This window comes from Chelon labrosus (assembly GCF_963514085.1).
Source record: "Chelon labrosus genome assembly, chromosome: 8".
Taxonomy (NCBI): Eukaryota; Metazoa; Chordata; class Actinopteri; order Mugiliformes; family Mugilidae; genus Chelon; species Chelon labrosus.
Window position 1 is genome coordinate 17,655,790 of NC_140358.1, and position 18,559 is coordinate 17,674,348.

Genomic DNA, 18,559 nt, shown 5'->3' on the forward strand with positions numbered 1-18,559 from the left:
TTCCATAAACACACTAAAGCCCCTTGCAGAAGCTCGTAAGGCCTCTCATTAATTTTACTCCCATCCACACCAAAGAAAGCGGAGGCCACTTCAGTCCCCCTGGCCTGACAGATTGGGCTCTGGTTACAGTTAACTGGGTCTGGTTTGAAGAAGGAAATCATTAAGGAGTGTCCAGCTGTGACTGGGTCATCTCACAGAAAGATTAGTGGATTTTTACATGCCTTCAAAATGTGGCTTTCAGTGTAGCTCCGGTGGTCTGTGGCCCCCTCTAGTGGTCATGGTGGTGAAGTGTGCTTCTACAGATTCACACTCTTTGGCGGTCCTCTTTTTATTTTAATGTTTTAGCTCTCTGTAATGAGTCAGTTAACATCACATGTCTCCAAATTAATACCACTACCAGGTAAATATATGAATGTCATAGCTTGTTATTAACTTTATAATAGTTTAACAGCGCCCTCTAATGGCAGAGGAAGAATGTGCTTCTTTTCAAAGCTGGTTGCCCAATTTTTAATATCTAGCAATACAAATACTGTTATTATAAACTCCATCAAACTTTATGTATCTTATGCAAAGTTTGTAAATCAGTGTGTAAGGTTAAAAGTAATACAGTATGCACTGTAGCCTTGTTTATGTGGTATATATGCTTCTAAAGATGAGGAGCAGGGGCAGTGTCTGTCACTCCTTGTTTTAACATTAAACTGCAAAAACTACTTTAGCACTTCACCGTGCACCGTGAAAAAGAAAAAAAAAATAGAGTGACTTGACTTGATCTTTAAAATTAAGCCTTTGATTTCACCAATTAATTTTAAATCAGCCATGGTGACAGTATCTCATATAATGACCTTACAATCCTGCTCTAGCTCCAAAGTTACACGACCGTGAAGTTAAAATACATTAAGGTGGTTAGTTTAAAATAAAAGGCTGAGATTCTGCACTAGACTAGACCACAGAAAGAATAAATGAAAGCACAAAAAAAGAGAAATGCATGTGTAATATTTTATTGGCATTATTGCATTGTGTTGCAGACATCCTGTGCATAAAACTCACTCATTCAATATTAGAGAAACACGATAACAAAATAAATACGAGGTTATTTTAAAACAGTTTTTTTCTTTGTTTTTTTATATTTGTTGAGAAAGTACACACATTTGTAAATTAGTAAACCTATTGCTTTATGGTGACGTTACAGTGTTCTTCTCATCCCATATAAAAACGTTTATGTGATCATCTGAAGAACACCTCATAGAAAATGACTCCTTCCTTTTATGTTCAGTATCGATAACCCAAAGGTCATAAACCTGGTTTTGTTAAAAGCAGACCAACAAAGAACATGGCAGCAGCGAATAAACATCAACCAAAGATTTGCTGTCTTCAGTTGCAATGTGAAAACTCAAATAACATTACAGACATTATTAGACACCCCCTTTATACACTGTGTATTTTAAACCCTACCGGCTCCAGGAAGGCGGCCTCTGCCCTCTATTTCAGGACCTTTTCCCCCCTGTTGGCGGCAAGTTAGGGGGATGTTTGTGGTAATAGTCTGGTGGAGTTGGGTTGGGGCTCGCATTCATCCCTGTAGGGACGTAATACATGCTCTCCAGGTAGCTGTGGTCCAGTGGCGGATGGTTCTGGGGATCTGGTTTGGACCCCTGACCAGAGGGATGCCTGTAGCCGACCCCCGGGCCGCTTGGGTGCATTGCTGCTGCTGCAGCAGAGGCCTCGGGATATCGGGGTGGCTGGGGTTGAGCCTGAGGGTGGGCTTGGGGAGGAGGGGCTGCAAAAGGCATGTACTGTGGTGCTGGGGCGTACATGTTGGAATTGTGGAGAGGTGGGTAGGGGGCTGCTGAAGGAGGATACAGGCCTGAATGTGACATTGCTTGCTGAGGGATGAGCACTTCCACATACTGGCCAGTCTCTGGGTCAAACAGCATTTTCCTCAGTGGCTGTACAGGCACTTCGATATAAAAATACTTCCCTGTTTCAGGATCCAGGAGCACTCTGCGAGGTGTCTGTCCATAGCTACTCTCTGAGTATAAACTAGAGCTGTCACCTCCATATTCAGAGCCATAGGCAGGACCCATGCTTTGAGGGCCACACAGGTACTGAGGATCCATAGGAGGAAGGCCGGGAGAGTGGCCATGGCCATGATCGCTGTAAGGAGCCCCTGCCATGCCTGGTGGCTGCTGGTGGGGGGATCTGTGGACCGGGGGCCGTCGAGGGTCAATATGCTGGGACGGCTGCACCGGACGGTCTGCAGAGCAGGGCTGCATGAGTGAATGGTGGGGAGGGCAGGGAGCAGGCTGATGGAGAGGCTGGTACATGGTCGGTGGCTGACCTGGACCAAGAGGACTCGATTTGGGTGAGCCTGGCTGGAAGCTCATATGCTGAGGCTCGGGTCTGCACTGGTGGGCACGGAGAGTGGGCTGAGGCACCGGATAAGGTAGCGCTTGGCTCGGGGAGTGTGCAGGTGCCGGCGGGGTGACGTTATGGGGGCTGCGATGGTGATGGTGTGCAGCAGGGAGCCCAGGATGAGAGGGACAGCCAGCTGTGCAGGAGCAGGGAGGAGGGCGGCTGGAGGATTGAAAGCGATTTGACCTCACAGGTGTCAAATCTGGGAGCATGAGCGGACTGAAACTCTCCCTGTCATCGTAGCTTGGAGGGTCGTCCGAGGCATAAAAACGAAGGTCATCGGTCCTTTGAGAGCGGTCACTGGAGAGTGATCTGCTGTATGGCTGGTGTGTGTATCTTGGCACTTGTGTTGTGGAAACAGCAGTGGGCTGTCTGGTATTGCCTGAAGTTACAGGCATAGCTTGTTCATGTGGGCATGCTGTCCTGGGATACTGCAGTTGGCTGTCTGGACCCACAACAGCTGGCTGGCTTGGCTGGCTGAATTCGGCTGTGGCAGGTCCAGGGATGTCGTTTGGTTTCGGTGCAGAAACCGGAGCAGGAGCTGAGGATACACTTGACGTTGGAACTGTAGATAAGGTTATAGGTTTTTGTGAATGTCCGGAGGTCTGAGGAGAGGCAGGTGGTAGCTGCCCTCTGTCATTAGATGCCTCTGTGTCCGATGATGCTGTTGACTGGTTTGAGAGACCAGAGATGGTGGTTGCTGTTGTTTTGCTGGTTGGAGGTTTGAGGCTGGACACTGCAGACACAGACACCTTCCTTGAATAACTTGATGTCGAATCATTCGAAATCTTCCTGTAGATTGTCGGTGAGCTCACTACAATTGTTTGACTCCTCTCCTCGCCTTGTGATTTTGCCGTGGATGTTGTTGCTGATAGTCTCTGCGCTTCACTGGGCTGTGTTCCTAAATCTGCAGGTTTAAATTTGCAGCTTGGTTTTGGAGGCACAACTGGCTTTTGGGCATTTTTAGCTATAGATTTGACTTCAATGGCTTGAGGCCTGTTGGTTGCTGTGGAGTTTGCGGGCACCTCTTGCTTCTGTGGTTCTTTAGAAAGCGACTTTACCTCAATTGGCTGTGGTTTGAATCTTCTTATGGCAGGGGACCTTGGGGGGAAAGTTGGATCTAGTCTTTTCACCGATTCAAAATCTCCCAGGTCTTTCTGTTTGGTGAGGGGTGGTGTTTGTTGCTGTGCGTTCCTTGGCGCGGTAAGGCCCGTTTGTGTGTCTTTTCCTGCCATCTTATTGCTAACTCCCTCATCTTCCCTGGTCTTTGTGAGAGCATCCAGGTTGTCAGTAGCTGCTGAGGGTGCAGATGCCGTGGATGAGGAGGAGAACGTCCTCTCTCTGTGAGACTCAGTACCGCCTCCGTCTGAGGTAGTGATTGTCTGAAGGGGGATCTCCAAACAGTTCACATGCTTTCGGGGAACTCCTTTAGCCCCAGTTATGTTTTGGTTGTCACCCACCACTGCTCCAATGTCAGCTTGGTAGCCTTTCTCCTTTAATAACATGGAGACTGAGTGGCTTCCTGGGGTAGAGGGCCCAGGGGAAGAAGAAGCCGCTGGAGCTTGGGTTGTGGTGGGATTCTCTTCCTGGGCTGGAGAGGAAAGTGTCTTGGTTTTGTTCGATCCATCCCTTATTAGCACGACAGCAGTGGTCACCTCTCGTTCTTTACTGGGCAGTTTAGGGAGACTTCCGAGCATGGGCGGCTTTCTAACCACCAAGGGTTTGTCTTCGCTGTCTTGCACTTTATGTATTTCTGTCGTTGTCCTTTGCGTTTCCGTTGTAATGTTGACATCATGCCTGGAAATTGTTGCGTCTATTGTTGTGTCATGTGGTGTATTTGAGTTCAAAGACTCTGACTCCCTGCTTATCTCTGCGACAGGCTTTGAAGAGGCCTGGGGTTTGTCACCTGGGTTTTCCGAGTCTTTTTTGTTGCAAGATGTTTTATTTTTGCCTTCTTTCAAACAAACAGCCTTGTATTCTATTTGCATCGTCTGTGGACCAGACTTTCCTTTGCTCTGAGGAGGTGGAGATAAGATCTTTGAATCTTTCACCTCCTCTTTCCGTTCCTCTTTCCTTTCCATCCAGAACACCTCTTCTCTTTCCTCCCTCGTCTCCTCTCTCCTCACGTCGTGCTTTACCTCCCTCTCCTCCCTTGCTACGACCTCCTCCCTCCTTTCCTCATTAAATGTCTCCACCCTCTCTTCACTCACGTTGGATGGCATCGCAGCACTAGCTGCCTTGAAGGACAAATTATAGGTATTTTTCACAAGCCGCCTCACATCTCTGACTTTGTGAATGGGCGCCTTAACTTTATTGCTCTCGTTTCCTTCTTCCTCTGTTTTCTCATATACGTTGAGCTCTACCTTTTCCTCCTTTTCTCTGACAGACATATCTAGTGAAGAGGCGCCAGGTTTGTTTTCTGCCTCAGGTGTGAGACAGACATTAAGGGAGGCTTTCTTTTTCTCCACAGCTTTGAATGTAATCTCCTGTGGTTTTGGCATGTAGCCACCGCGCTGAAGTTGTTTATGGTCCTCTGTGTTTTCACATTCCTGGTCTCTGTTTGTCACCCTGACCTGCGAGCTGCCGGCTCCGGTGGCAGAAGGAGCGCCTGCGTTCCCGGCAGCGGCATTTGCCGAGTCACCACCCTCCCTTTCATGTGTTTTCCCCGGTTGAACTCCCATTTTCGGCTGTTTACTCTCAAATGGCACTTTCAGTTCAGATTTAATTTCAGATCTTAATGAGGTAGCATTCTTGCATAGAGAGTCTGCCTCTTCGCTGTCAGTCTGTGAAAAGCTAACACTTCTGCTGCTGCTGGATGAACTGGGCCTGTTAGTGGATCTTGTTCCCAAACATTTGGGTGGTTTGGCTTCTTCCTTTGTGCTTGGTTCCCCTCTCACAGGAAGACCCTCGGATGAAAGACTATAATCCGACTGACGCCTGGAACTGGGTGCGTCAGGTTTTGGGGACTCTTTAAGTGGTGCCACCGCTCTTTCTGTCCGTGGGCTGTTCTCCTCAGAAGCGGGGCTCTCTTCTTCACCTGTTTGCTCATCAGGCTCTTTATCAACACTTTGCATTTTCTTCGACAACACACTCTTAATGAGGCAAGTAGCCATTTTGGTTTTAGTGCATGTTTCATCCATAGAGGCAGATTTCTGGAGTCTGGATTTTCTTACATTTTGCTGAATGGGTTCAGGGCTGCGCTCTGATGGGTAGCATTCTTGCATTGCTGCTGGTGTACTGTGCTGCCTCAAAAAGGTCCCTCTGGAGTGATTCTCCTGAGAGGGGCTTTCCATCACCGGCAGCCCAGGACTACTGTTTTCACTGCTCTCGTCCTGCGTCCCATCAGCATTATTCCTTCTTTTCAGCTGGATCTGTCTCTTCGGCACACCTCTTCTCACCTTCCGAGTGTCCTCTCTTTCCACAGCCACATCTACGCATTCAAAGCTGCCCAACTCATATCGCCTAGTTGGATCTAGGCCATCCGCGTAGTAGGCATGTGTCTGCTGGAGCGAGAGGTCGTCATGGTCCAGCTTGGGTGCGGAACCTCTGAAATCAGCATAGGCCAACCAGGCAGCATTGACCCCAGCTGGGCTCTCCTGGGTAGATGGTTGAGAAATGTTTGTAGATGAACGGTGGCTAGAGTTGTACATGTCAAGGTAATCTACTTCAGGGCTTGACAGGCTACGGAAAGCCAAATCTGTAAACCACTTCACCTCATTGTCTGCCTCATCGAGTTCACTTCCCATGCTGGAGCTGGAACTCTGGCAGGGCCTGTTTGCGGCCACGCGTCCAGACGCACTGCTCTTGTTGTGGGGTGCAGGAGGCTGAAGTCGTCTGTTAGCACTGCCTCCCCTGGTGTCTTGTTGAGAGGCAATTCTAAGCAGACTCTGTTGTTGCTGTAGCTGTCTGGTGGCAAGCGAGCTCTCTGAATAGGAATGCACTGTTGGCAGTCCCTGACGGGTCTCTCTGCTTGTGGGAGCAGCACTGCGACTCACAGGTCCTTTTCTATTCCTGGCACTGAATGACAGCTCAACCTGTTCCCCTCTGTAACTGGCGTCTCTTTGCCACCCCTCCTCCTTTTCTGGAACTTGCTCCTCCCTCTTTCTCTCTCTTTCCATCTCTCTGTCCCTCTGCCTCTGCCTACCTACCTCTCTCTCCTGCTCCAGAGGCATTTCCCTCTCCATCTCCGATTGCCTCCCCTGCCTGACCCAGTGGGCTTGGCTATTATTGTCGACAGGGGCAACATTGGGGCTTTCCCTGTTTGTCACCGCTTTCTTTAAATTACCTCTCGGCGAGGATGCTACAACCCGAGAGGGGCTGTGGCTTTTGTTCTGCCACTGTCTGTAAGGTTTCTCAGGGGCTACGATGTGGACAGGTGTGAACCTGGTGAGTGGCGGAGATGGGGTTCGCCGTCTGTTTCTGTGATGGGACATGTCCTCTGTGAACCTCTCTCTGTTTTCACGGCTAACTTTGGTTAACAGCTGTCCTCTTGGGTTCTCAGGTGTACAAGTTAGTTTTGATGGGCTTCTGCTTTCAGACGTTGGGGAATAAGAGGTTACTTGAGGATCTTGGCCTTCAAGTCTCTGCACAGGTGAGTTAGATGTAGCCCTCTGGACAGGCGAAATATTTGGACTCCTATTCTTAGGGACTATTAGATTAGGGGAATGAGACTTGACGTCAGCGGGGGGATTATTATCAGGTTGAATGTCCTCAGAGGAGATAACTACGCTAGATTTATCTTGAATGTATGCTTCTTTTGTTGTTTCTTCCCTCTCTGTGCTTTGTTCTTTCAATGAACTGTCTAACTTTTCCTCAGGTAAGACAGGTGAAGCAGATACAGGTGAATGAACTGCCACCACAGAAGAAATGCTATTGACTTCAACAACTTCTCCTCTGTCTAATTCAAATGAGGGTGACACACTCTCCTTTGCCAAATGTATGGGGGACTGTGTTTCTGTAATATCAACTGAAGAGGAATAACTTTCAATCTCAGGCGTATTTCTTACAGGAGGAGTAAGTTGTGGATTTTCAGGGACGTACTCTGTGGAGACGGTTGCTGGTGAGTAGCTCTGCTCAGGAAATGCAGCAACAGGTGATGAATCTCTACTTCTGTGCTGAGGTGAAGGACTTTGATACTTGTCAGGTGAAATGGTTTGATATCTTGGTTCTGGCGAGGGAGAGTGATGATTCGACTGAGGTGAAGGCGTTCGGTACCTGGGCTGAGTTATTTCAGAGTCTGGGACAGAGCAGGTCGAGACTAAAATATGAGGTGAGTCTCGTGGCGTACCAGTGGACTCTGCTGCACTGCTCACTATGCTATCTCTGCTCGGGGTAAGGCTTCTTGCTTCAGAGGACATATGTGTCCTGTCTGGCTCTGGTGTCGAGAGGCGAGAGAGTTCAGGGAACGGGGGCGAGTCCCTGTCCTCGGGCTGAACAACAGAGTAAGAAATCCCTGTGATATGAGGGGAGGAAGTGAGACTTCTTGATGAGAAAGAATCAAAGTGAGGGTCTAAGAAAGGAGAGCCTGTTCTCGTCTCCACTTCAGAAGATTGCTCTTTCCTACTGATCTCAGGAGAGGATGCTGTAATCCTGATTTCAGGTGAAGGAGCGGTATATCTGTGCTCTATGGGTGAGGAGTTGTCCCTGACTCCAGGCGATGGGGATAATCTATAACTTCCCACAGGCGAAGACACTGGGGTCCTGACTTCAGAAGATGTTAAATCGTGTCTTATTTTAGGTGATGGATCAGGTGAAGGCGTTCTTGTCACAGATTTCACTGGAGAGGCAGCACTGAGCAGGCCAGGCGAGGGACTTGTGTTTCTTAATTCAGGCGAAACAGAGCTCTCCACGAGCTCAGGAGATGTTGCTATTGAAACGACAGGTGAGGGGGGCGTGTATCGTGGGGCAGGTGTTGAAATAGTACTGTCTGGTTCAGCTGATACGCTTGTGTCTTGGCTCGCAGGAGTAGTTGTAGCGTCTCTTTCCGGAGTACAGGGATCTGAAATCAGCTCAGCGCCGTGGTTCGAATCTTCTATATCAGGTGTGGATCCTCTGCTGAACAAATCTGGGAGGGAGACCCTGCCTCTTAGCTCAGGGAAAGGAGACGATGAGGACGTATTCCTAAACGCAGGGGAGACCGGTGTTTCTCTCGACCGAGATAATGATTCTGCACTACTGCGTGATGGTAAAGGAGATGCTCTGGATTCAAAGGCTGATTCTGTAAAATCCTGAGAAGAGTCCTCAGATGTGAGCTCAGCTGATGGACTGCAGTTTTGATTTAGGTAGCTGTCTCTCGACTCAGGGAAGTCTTGTGTTACTCCGAACTCAGGCAAAAATTGGGTGTTCGCTGACTCAGCGGAACATGAACTGACACAGTTTCTAGGCTCAAGAGAGGGACTTGGAGTTAAAGACTGATGTGAGAGGCTGTCAGGTGTTTCTCTGAATGAAGGAGTTATTTTCTTTGGCTCAACTTCTGTATGGGCCTGTTTTGGATCAGGAGATGATGGGGAACGTCTTTTCTCAGCTGATGAGGAGGACAAAGAGGACAGCCTTCCCACTGGACTGAGGCTACAGGGGCTGTTATGTCCAGGAGAGGGGGTCCTCTCACCAGTGTGAGGGACTTGAGATGAGGGGCTTGTTGTTCTGAGCTGAGGTACTGGTGATTTACTGTTTGGTTCTAAATTTGGGCTACAGTCCTCAGTTACTTCTGGATGTCCTGAGCTCAGCCACTTCCCATCTGGTAGCTTCCTCTCTGAAGGCTCGCTCTGCAACGGGGGGCTGTAAACCCTTTCTCCTGAATCCTCGAAGCCCTCCTCTCCTTCACTGGAGCCCGGTGCAGTGTGATATGAGCCAGAGGAATCGTTCTGATCATCCACCGGTGGAGAAGCGGCAGCTGTCCCGTCCACCTCCCTCTGGGAAGGGACAAAGGCCGCTACAGCAGGGCTGCTTGAGAGCGCCGATGACTCACAGTCGTCTCCAAAAATGTCACACAGGCAGGTGGTCTCGGAGATGGCACTGCGCTGAGTGGGGACGTTGATAATGTCGAAGATTTCGACGTGGTTGGGGGTGCCGTCGCGGTGGCACAGGGAAAAGGTGCGGGGCGCGCTGCGCAGGAAGGAGTAGCTGTCCCCTTGGAGAGTCCAGCTGTCCATCGCTAGTCCACAAGCTCCAAATTCTCACTGTGGCCAGTCCACTCAGCTCCTCTAGTCTGCTCTGGGCTCTGTTCCTGTACTGGAAATATGATATGGTCACCTGGAGGGTGTGTAGCTCATTCATTTATTTCACCAGTAGCATTTGATGAATATATGAAAGGTAAAAAAACTCTACATATATTAAATATGAAGATATAGCGCATACAATTGCATTGTTTCTACTCTGTTAGCTTCCCAGTGGAAAATGTATGTAGGTAATATACAAACATTTACGTTAATATGACTTCAGATCTGCAGTTGAATGTCAGAAAATCAGTGCGTCTGTACAATTTACAAAGATTGAATCCTCTTAGATATGTGGAGTAACAATATGAGTAACAATATTTAGATTAGCTCTGACCAGGATGTATACTTTCACTGAACTGTCCACATGTAGGACAGACTAAAGTAAAAGAGAGATCGCTCCTCGTGCAGGTGGAGAAAGACAGAATGACCGGTACTGTACCTCTGGCCACTGGTAAGGCTTTCCAAAGAGCATTGAATTCCTCTGTGTTGCAGTATCTGCCCCTCATTCAAAAAGCGGTTTCTTACATCCACAAAATCCAAAATCCAGGTTGACAAGTCCTAGGCGCATATGGCGAATCCAGGAGAGAGCAGCTCAGTGCAGCTCAGTCTGCCAGGGCTACACTGCCTTGTATCAGACTTGAATAGAAAAAGCAAAGAGGGGCACCTCACTCGGACACATTACATCCTCTAACACTCCCATCTCCATTTCTGCCCCTCCCTTCTGAGTTGCACCAGGGAAAGCACTTATTGCATCTAACCTGGATCTTTTTTCTTCTGCAGACCGGGGTTTGGTTTTCCAGCGTGAACTAGCCTGGGATGCAGTGCAAGGGGTGGGTGGGTTTATAGTTAGCAGCAGGTGCTGATCCAGCCAGGACGGATGAGCGCGCCTGGAATCTGACACTTACAGCCAGCTCAGTCACAGGCCTCCTCTATATATAGACCCATGCTATCGGGGCTAGATAGCCATAGCTGTTTGCCTAGACATGCTGTTGGGGAAAGAAAGGTGAAATAAAGAGCTTTAAGAACAGCACACACACTCGGCCTTAACTTAAGAGGCTGTACTAATATGAGGTATGTAACACTAAGGGTGCAGTTACCTTTACACATGATGGAGAATATGCATAAGTGAATGCAAAGGTGAAGCTGGTGAACAGGTCAAAGGTTAGCCCAGACCACCCGACTTTAAAAGCTCACATGCAGAGTTGCTGTCCAATGCATGTTAGCTGGTGATGCTTTTATGGTAAGGCTCTCTCACGTGTTTTAGTCATGTTTTCCCCATTAGCGTCTGGACGTTTTCATGTTCCAGGACCACCACGCTGAATTAAACTCAAACTTATTAACTTATTAAACCAGTTTTAAAGATGGTCGCCCTTCATACGACAACGCACGAGAAATGTTTGATCAGAACTGCCGAGCAAAATGGGGTCATGTCCTTTTACTGTACTTGTTACTGTTGCTACAATAGCAGTGCCCTCACTAAGGCTGTCTGGACATGTTTGATGGTAGTGAATTTGGATAATCCCCCTGTCCCTAACCTAATACCTCATGAGATTATCATTCATTTTCAGTCATTAAGTCATTTGGGACAAACCAGTGGAAAATCTCTGATTAAGGCTATGGTGACATTATTTCTGTTGTATCAGGAATGTTTAGAGATCTCTGTCAGCAATGGAAACCTAACAAATTATTGTTCTGTATGTGTGGTATAATAATGTACATTAAATTAGGCCCACTCTTTTGTCTGTAGTGCCATACACTGTCCTTGACCTTTGTGGAGTTGTTTAATGTAGCTCTATTCACAGAGCAATAATAAAATTGTAAATTACCATTTACAACCAGATTGTGTTTTATGACTATGGAATATACTTGGAAAACATGTAAAACATGGAGTCTTAAATAGCTGGAGAGAACAACATGCATACATGTATTATATAGTATATGTGCTGGGTATGAGACGGCATACAGTAGTGCCGATGAATTTGAACCTCTGCGGTTATGGCAGTACATCAGACTAGAGGAGGACTCACAGGGAAAGAATGATGAGCACCTCAGCAATGGAGAGCTTTAGTCTACATCACTGATAGATTAGTCACACCAGCCTACTCAAGTCCAAAGACCTCACCCATCGTGACCCTCAGCAATGCAACACACACATAAGCCGTGCAGAAACAATAAGCTGCAGGGGCATTTAGAAGCACAGACACTATAATAACTTTCAAAAGGGCTCAGCAGAGAAGCTGATGTTCTGTGTCTACATTCTGTGCAAACGTCACATTCTGTCTGCCACACCCTTTGTATGAAAATAATCATGAGTTGCTTTTATATCACAGGTGACATGTTCGCCACTGGCCTTCTGTCTGATGGATATGATGCTAAACAAGGAGTCGGTCTCATGATGTTTTATTTAAGTGCTGGTGTATGTGAGAAAGAGCAAGCATATAAACATAAGATCACATTTCAAATTGATCTTTTTTGACCTGACCTAGTTACCCTTTTAGGATGTGCACAACCAAGGTTTATACTGGCTGCGTGACTAAAATTAACCGCGCAATATTTAATTGCTTTAATTGCTATTAGTAGTGGTGTTTACATGAGGGATACACTGCTCATGTTGAAAATTGTTCCACAGACTGACTGCAACAACATTTATGATAATAAATGAAATAAAAATAAAAAAATCCATAAATAAGTCCATTCTCTGATGAGTCACAACTGTTTTGGAGGCACAAGGGAGACCTACACAATATTAGGAAGGTGGTCATAATGTTATGCTTGATCGGAGTATATAATATAATATAATATAATATAATATAATATAATATAATATAATATAATATAATATAATACAATATAATATGATATAATATAATATAATATAATATAATATAATATAATATAATATAATATAATATAATACGTGAAGTCTTTTATGTCGCAGAGAAAATTACTTTTATTTTGAAATGCCCAGTTAACGCAGAATGCGACACCGGAAGTTCCGCAATTACGACTGCTGGTGAAGTGTTGCCATAACAGGCAAGTGGCTAACGCTAATGTTTGCTAACTAATTAGCACGATAGGTGAGTGTGTTTTTATTTCAAACGACCCGTATGTGTAGTTGAACGGCGAAATGTGATTCACCTGTTGGAACAATGCCGAGTGGTGAAGACAAGCGGGCTGTCACTGTCTTCTTAAATTATTTAGGCCTTGTCAGTCAGCAGCTAGCTAACGGCTAGCTAACTAGCTAGCTGCGAGCTTTTTTGTAGCCAGCCAGCGACTGTTTGTTTATGTTAGCTCTGCGACAGCTCCTTTTTCCAAATTACCGCATTAAATCAAAATAAATCATTGGTAATTTGCGCTCTTCGTGTGTGTAGTTGTTAAAGACTAAGCCCGGCATGCGAAACGTGGCTTTGTAGTGTTAAAATAGACGTCTATTTTAATCTTGATGTCGGTTAGCTCCTCACGGTAGGTGGACATTTTCTGTGCTTAGCGGGGAGTTACAGCAAAGCTTCCCCCTCAATCGATGTCTTTAAAGTTTTTATTTATTTATTATAAAGTAATAACATCAGCACGTAGACCAGCGGCTCAATCTAAATATTTAGTCAACGTTTTACTTCCTGATTAAATTATACTTGTGTATGGTTAACTGCTAACTGCGACTGAGGTTAGTAAACAGCAGGCCGCAAAATACTCTCTGTGTGTGTTGGTCTGCTTTTAATGTTGTTAAGGCCTTGCTAGTTGTTAGCAGTGTCACTCCAGGCCATACGATTAATCACGGCAGCACTGGGTGGGTTTGTTTTGTCTTATCTTGTCACAAAAACGAGTGTCTTTCAGCTGTCAAAGGCCTTTTTTAAAAAAAAACATGTTATTGTTCTTCAGCTTTTGTGTTGACTTGTTGTAGAGGCAGCAGGGTTGACAATCACGGGCATAGCAATGTAAAAATAAGGTTTGTCAAACCTTGCAAGAAAGTGCTTCGTGAATGTCACCTCAAAAGCTTTTCTGTAAACCCATGATTTCAAATTTGTAGGATTTTCTTTTGTGGCGAATCAGCTGCAATGTCATGTGAACCACATCCACACAGAGTTGTGAACTTCCTTCAGTGATCGCTTAAAGTCTAGACGATAAAGTCTGACTAAAAGTAGTATGTTGTTTGTTTGGCATAGTATTATAGTACAGTGTCAACCATAGATTGTAAAGAAGCGGTAAAAATGTCCCATGATATGTCAAATTCTGTGTATTAAACATATCTTGTAAAGAGTTGTTCAAAAAGATCAGAATTAGTATTTATCTAACAACAATCTACGGGCACATCGAATAATAATAACCCTCAAATATATTTCTTACTAATTCATAGGCGGTGACTTTCTGTTGTTCTGTTTGTCTCTTTAAGTCCAGGTGTTGTTGTTGTGTGTGTGCGTGTTCCAGTCTGAACCATGGAACAGTGTGCGTGTGTGGAGCGGGAGCTGGAGAAAGTGCTCCACCGCTTTGTAATGTACGGCCACCAGTCTGAGGAGAGGCTAGACGAACTCCTGCGCAGTGTCTGTGAGATACGGGGACAGCTCGTTGCTTTTGGTAAGAATGTCTTGAGACCCTTAAAGTCCTTAAAGTGCGGTAAATTAAATTGCATCAAGAACTGAAATTGTGCTTTGTTATGCTTACTCACTGCTAACTCAACCAAATTCGGTTATTGTACACGTGAGCAGTGAAACCTTTTCCTTTTTTAATTGCAGGAGTACAAGATGCAGACCTATCAGTGCTATCCCAGACTATGGCCCAGTGCTGTAAGAACATCAAAGAAACAGTGCAGATGCTGGCCTCTCGACATAAGGACATCCATGGCAGTGTGTCAAAAGTTGGCAAGGCTATCGACAGGGTAAGGGGAGGCAGTAACTTTTCTTTAACGTGCAACATTTGTCTTGCAAATACTTCACCTTCACCTCGGGCATTCCTCTCCTGTAGAATTTTGATGCGGAGATCAGTGCTGTGGTGGCGGAGACGGTGTGGGACACACCAGAGAGACAGAAATACCTGAGTGAGACTATTGTGGAGCATCTGTACAGACAGGGGATGCTAAGTGTAGCAGAGGACCTTTGTCAGGTAAATTACCGAAGCCTTCAGACTAATGTGTTAGACGTAAACTCAGCCTGAATGCCTCTGAGATGAATACTTTTTGTAGAAATTCAAATAAACTGAAGCCTCATTGTGGAGCTAAACATGTAGTGTAAGCTTGGTTTCTGTGAACATAATTATTGGAAGAATTTCTAATATCTTGTTTTGACCTCTAGGAGTCCGGTGTAGTTATAGACATGAGTATGAAGCAGCCTTTCCTGGAGCTAAACAGGATCCTTGAAGCTCTGAGGATGCAGGACCTCAGGCCGGCATTAGAGTAGGTTTTCTTTGTATATATTATTAATTTTTACATCTGTCTGTCTGCAATCACGGACTTCACTCTTTCATAAAGCTTTAACACATTTGCCGAGATCTGTTTGGTCATGCAGAAATTCTTCATAAAGTGTTCATGTAGTTGACTGTGTCTGGTCATGCCTGTACCTCATTAGTTGGGCAGTGACGAATCGGCAGCGCCTTCTGGACCTGAACAGCAGTTTAGAGTTCAAACTGCACCGCTTGTACTTCATCAGCCTGCTCAGCGGGGGAATTAACAAACAAATGGAGGCCCTGCAGTATGCCAGGCACTTCCAGCCCTTCGCCTCCCAGCACCAGAGAGGTAGGCAGTGTGTACAGTCATCGTTAACGCTGACACAAACGCTCGAGTAGTGTTTCACGATTTTTTCACTCAACTTGAAGCATTTGATGTTTTCCTTCTTATGGCTGTTCACAAAGGATTAGCAATGAAGAAGGAATGAAATGTTTGTTTCTGTGCCACTTAATTGCAGATATCCAGATCTTGATGGGCAGTCTGGTGTACCTACGCCACGGCATTGAGAACTCTCCGTACCGCAGTCTGCTGGAGACGAATCAGTGGGCTGAGATATGCAACATCTTCACCAGAGATGCCTGCGCTTTACTGGGTCTCTCTGTAGAGTCTCCACTAAGTGTTAGGTTAGAAAAACGTGCACTAGAACTTCATCTTTTGAACTGAAATACTGGATTACTCTAGTTTCTCGTCTTGTTTCGGTTGGGGCTGAGATATAAACAGTGTCACCGCGTGTGCTAGTGCCTGCCTGTGGATTTCAGATACAGTAAAAAACAATCAACGCTGTCGTCTGTGTTTCCCCTGCAGTTTCGCATCAGGGTGCATGGCCTTGCCAGTTCTGATGAACATCAAACAGGTGATAGAGCAGAGACAGTGCAGTGGAGTCTGGACGCACAAAGATGAGTTGCCTGTAAGTCCCTTTTGAATTTTTCGAAAGGCGTTCATCGCTCATTTTTTCTTCTTCTTTTTGAGCCTTCGGTTTAAATCCCACCCCGTCTGTGTGCGCAGATTGAAATCGACCTCGGGAAGAAGTGCTGGTACCACTCCGTGTTCGCCTGCCCGATTCTTCGGCAGCAGACCTCAGAGAGCAATCCTCCCATGAAGCTCATCTGTGGCCACGTCATCTCCAGAGATGCTCTCAACAAACTCACCAACGCTGGGAAGTAAGTCAGCAAAGCAGAGTTTAGATTTATCCTTTATTATACGGTAGCAGAGTATAAAAACATTCGGCTGGAAGATATGACAATTGGCTGCTGATCCTTTGTCCAACTCTTATGGAAGGAAGAATAAATATTGTTGTAAAATTATGAAATGAGCGGAAGCAAGTGAAGATAAAGATACGCCTGTTTGTATTTGATGTGAAGAGTCCCAGATAATAACATCCTCTTCCTGCTTTCTCCATCGTCAGGTTGAAATGCCCGTACTGCCCCATGGAGCAGAATCCGTCACACGCCAAGCAGATCTATTTTTGATACCGCACACTCTCCTCAACACGGATGAAGTCACCTGGAGCTCCTTGCGTCTCCAGGACCATTTGCTCTGGCCCTTTTCCTCTGTCCCCGGCCTCCACGGCCCGTTATTGTAAGCATTAAGGTTTTACCCCAGTGCTCCTCTGGACAGCCTTGGCCATCCCTGCAACCCACCCCGGACCCTTTGCTAAATATACGGCAGGGATGGCCCAACATGTAGTAGAGAGAGGAGGTCTGTCAGTAATGAGAACATCCTCGTGAGAGAAGCGCCACTGAAAAAGGATCATTCATTGAAACTCGTTTGCGAATGCCTGCAGAGTTATAGGCTTATCTTTTTAAAGTATGTAATACTTTATAGTGTTTTCTCAGCTTTATCGACTGTTTGAGTTGGACGACTGCTTCTTTTTTTCTTGTTCTTTTTTTGACAGAAGCAGCTGAATGATAATGAATGGGTGTAGCGTGTGGGTAAATGGTGTAGATAGACAGACAGATTCTGATTTCAGGCTGGTAATAAACTTCTATTATACATGAGAAAACACACAGAGTAACAGAGTGTATCCAAGGTTTATTATTTGCTGGTGAAGTGAGCTGTGGAGGTCTGTCTCGGACGGAGCTCTTGATTGTGACCCATTACTCCTCCACGATGTAATAAAGGCCTCGCGTAGCTTGAACGTCGCTCTCGGCTGATGCGTCCGTTTGATGGGAAGAACGACGAATTCGTCAACGGTGGAATTTTATTTTGTTTTTTTGTTTTTTTTCTCCAGTGACTGACTGCACCAGCAAGATTTTCCTCACTATAGAAGCCATTTGTCTTGTCCTGTATATGTATTTAACAAACACAACAACAAAAAAAAAAAAGCAAACAAAAAAAATATATACTACTGTGAAATGTGTTTTTGTTCTGTTTTTCCCTCGCACCCATTGTGTGTAAGTAAGATGGCAAACTGGAGATCATAATCGACACTGCCGCACCACATTCAGGCCTGTCACGGTTGTGCCATTGCTCCCTCTCTGCCAACCCGTGCGCCGTGTGTGTCCTAAGTTTGCACGCCATGTGAAGTGGTGTGACGGTAGCCGCATGGTCCTGAAGTGACTGCAGGCTTGTGATTAAGCTTTACTCGTCGTGGATGGGGAAAGTCTCCTGATCGTTGTGGCTGTTGTTTAATATATATACATATAGATATATATATACTTGCCTCTGCTTCATGGGGTTGGCTTTTTATTTGAGATGAGTCAAGAGTAGAAACATTCAAATCCCAACATTATCTCAGGGCCCACTGTAACAGTTCACACCACATTTAGTATTAAACTTGAACATTTCTATCAGGAGCCTTGGAACACAGATTACACGCGTTCTGCTTGTTTGTATATATTATTCAGTTCTTGGCGTGTCGGCTTGCGCTTCGGAGAAACCGTGTCACGGCGTCCAAAAGCATTTGGATGCACAGCACAGGAGGTGATCAGTGCTAACAGAGTGGTGATGATGTCTAGTGAGGCTCATCTCTTCAGCGAGCACTGCACCAGCGTAACTCAGATTTAAGTCGGTTAAGAGCGAGACATTTTTATCCTTTACTTTGAATGAGTTGAGCTACGTGTTTTGTGTGGGGTTTCTTTCTTTGGTTTGACAATCATTCATTGCTTCTTTTGAGTGTTCCTTCAGGCAGGCTGCCGGCGCTTCGTACTTCTGTCGAATTCATTTTGCTGAATGTTTGCATTTCCTGCTTTTGTGTGTTATGCAACTTCTATTGTAAATATGTACCCTCTAACATGTTTCATATACTTGCATCTGAAATTAAAATAATAATAATAATAAAAAAAAAAAAAAGTGACACATTTATTATACTCCAGCCAGTTTTGGAGCTTCTTTCATCACCACTTGGTGGCGCCGGTGCTTTATCAGAGATCTCAGAGATTTTGATTTTTAGATAAGTCCAACGAACAGGGAGCTTTTTTCCTTTACATTTTTTTTTTTTATTATTATTCCTAAATTATTCACAAGTATTCAACGGCCGTGTTAGGCCCTCAGATAAACA

General features: G+C 45.6%; 2 protein-coding genes across 3 annotated transcripts; one reads left to right on the forward strand and one right to left on the reverse strand.

Moving 5' to 3' along the window:
* Positions 1-1,484: 1,484 nt before the first annotated feature.
* On the reverse strand, positions 1,485-9,767 carry LOC311491837 (uncharacterized protein; the record flags this gene model as incomplete). Its single annotated transcript, XM_084549876.1, has 1 exon — positions 1,485-9,767. Exon 1 carries the CDS (start codon positions 9,558-9,560, stop codon positions 1,485-1,487), a length of 8,076 nt encoding a protein of 2,691 aa, XP_084406002.1. The 5' UTR covers positions 9,561-9,767.
* Positions 9,768-12,625: 2,858 nt separating this feature from the next.
* rmnd5b (required for meiotic nuclear division 5 homolog B) lies at positions 12,626-18,321 on the forward strand. 2 transcript variants are annotated; one of them, XM_084549990.1, is made up of 10 exons: positions 12,626-12,703; positions 14,019-14,195; positions 14,354-14,496; positions 14,583-14,720; positions 14,909-15,009; positions 15,182-15,348; positions 15,518-15,683; positions 15,865-15,967; positions 16,066-16,220; positions 16,466-18,321. In XM_084549990.1, exons 2-10 carry the CDS (start codon positions 14,057-14,059, stop codon positions 16,527-16,529), a joined length of 1,176 nt encoding a protein of 391 aa, XP_084406116.1. In that variant the 5' UTR covers positions 12,626-12,703; positions 14,019-14,056; the 3' UTR covers positions 16,530-18,321. The 2 variants fall into 2 exon arrangements, with proteins under 2 accessions (XP_084406116.1, XP_084406115.1); XM_084549989.1 differs by having other exon boundaries at positions 12,629-12,703; positions 14,014-14,195.
* The last annotated feature ends 238 nt before the right edge of the window (positions 18,322-18,559 follow it).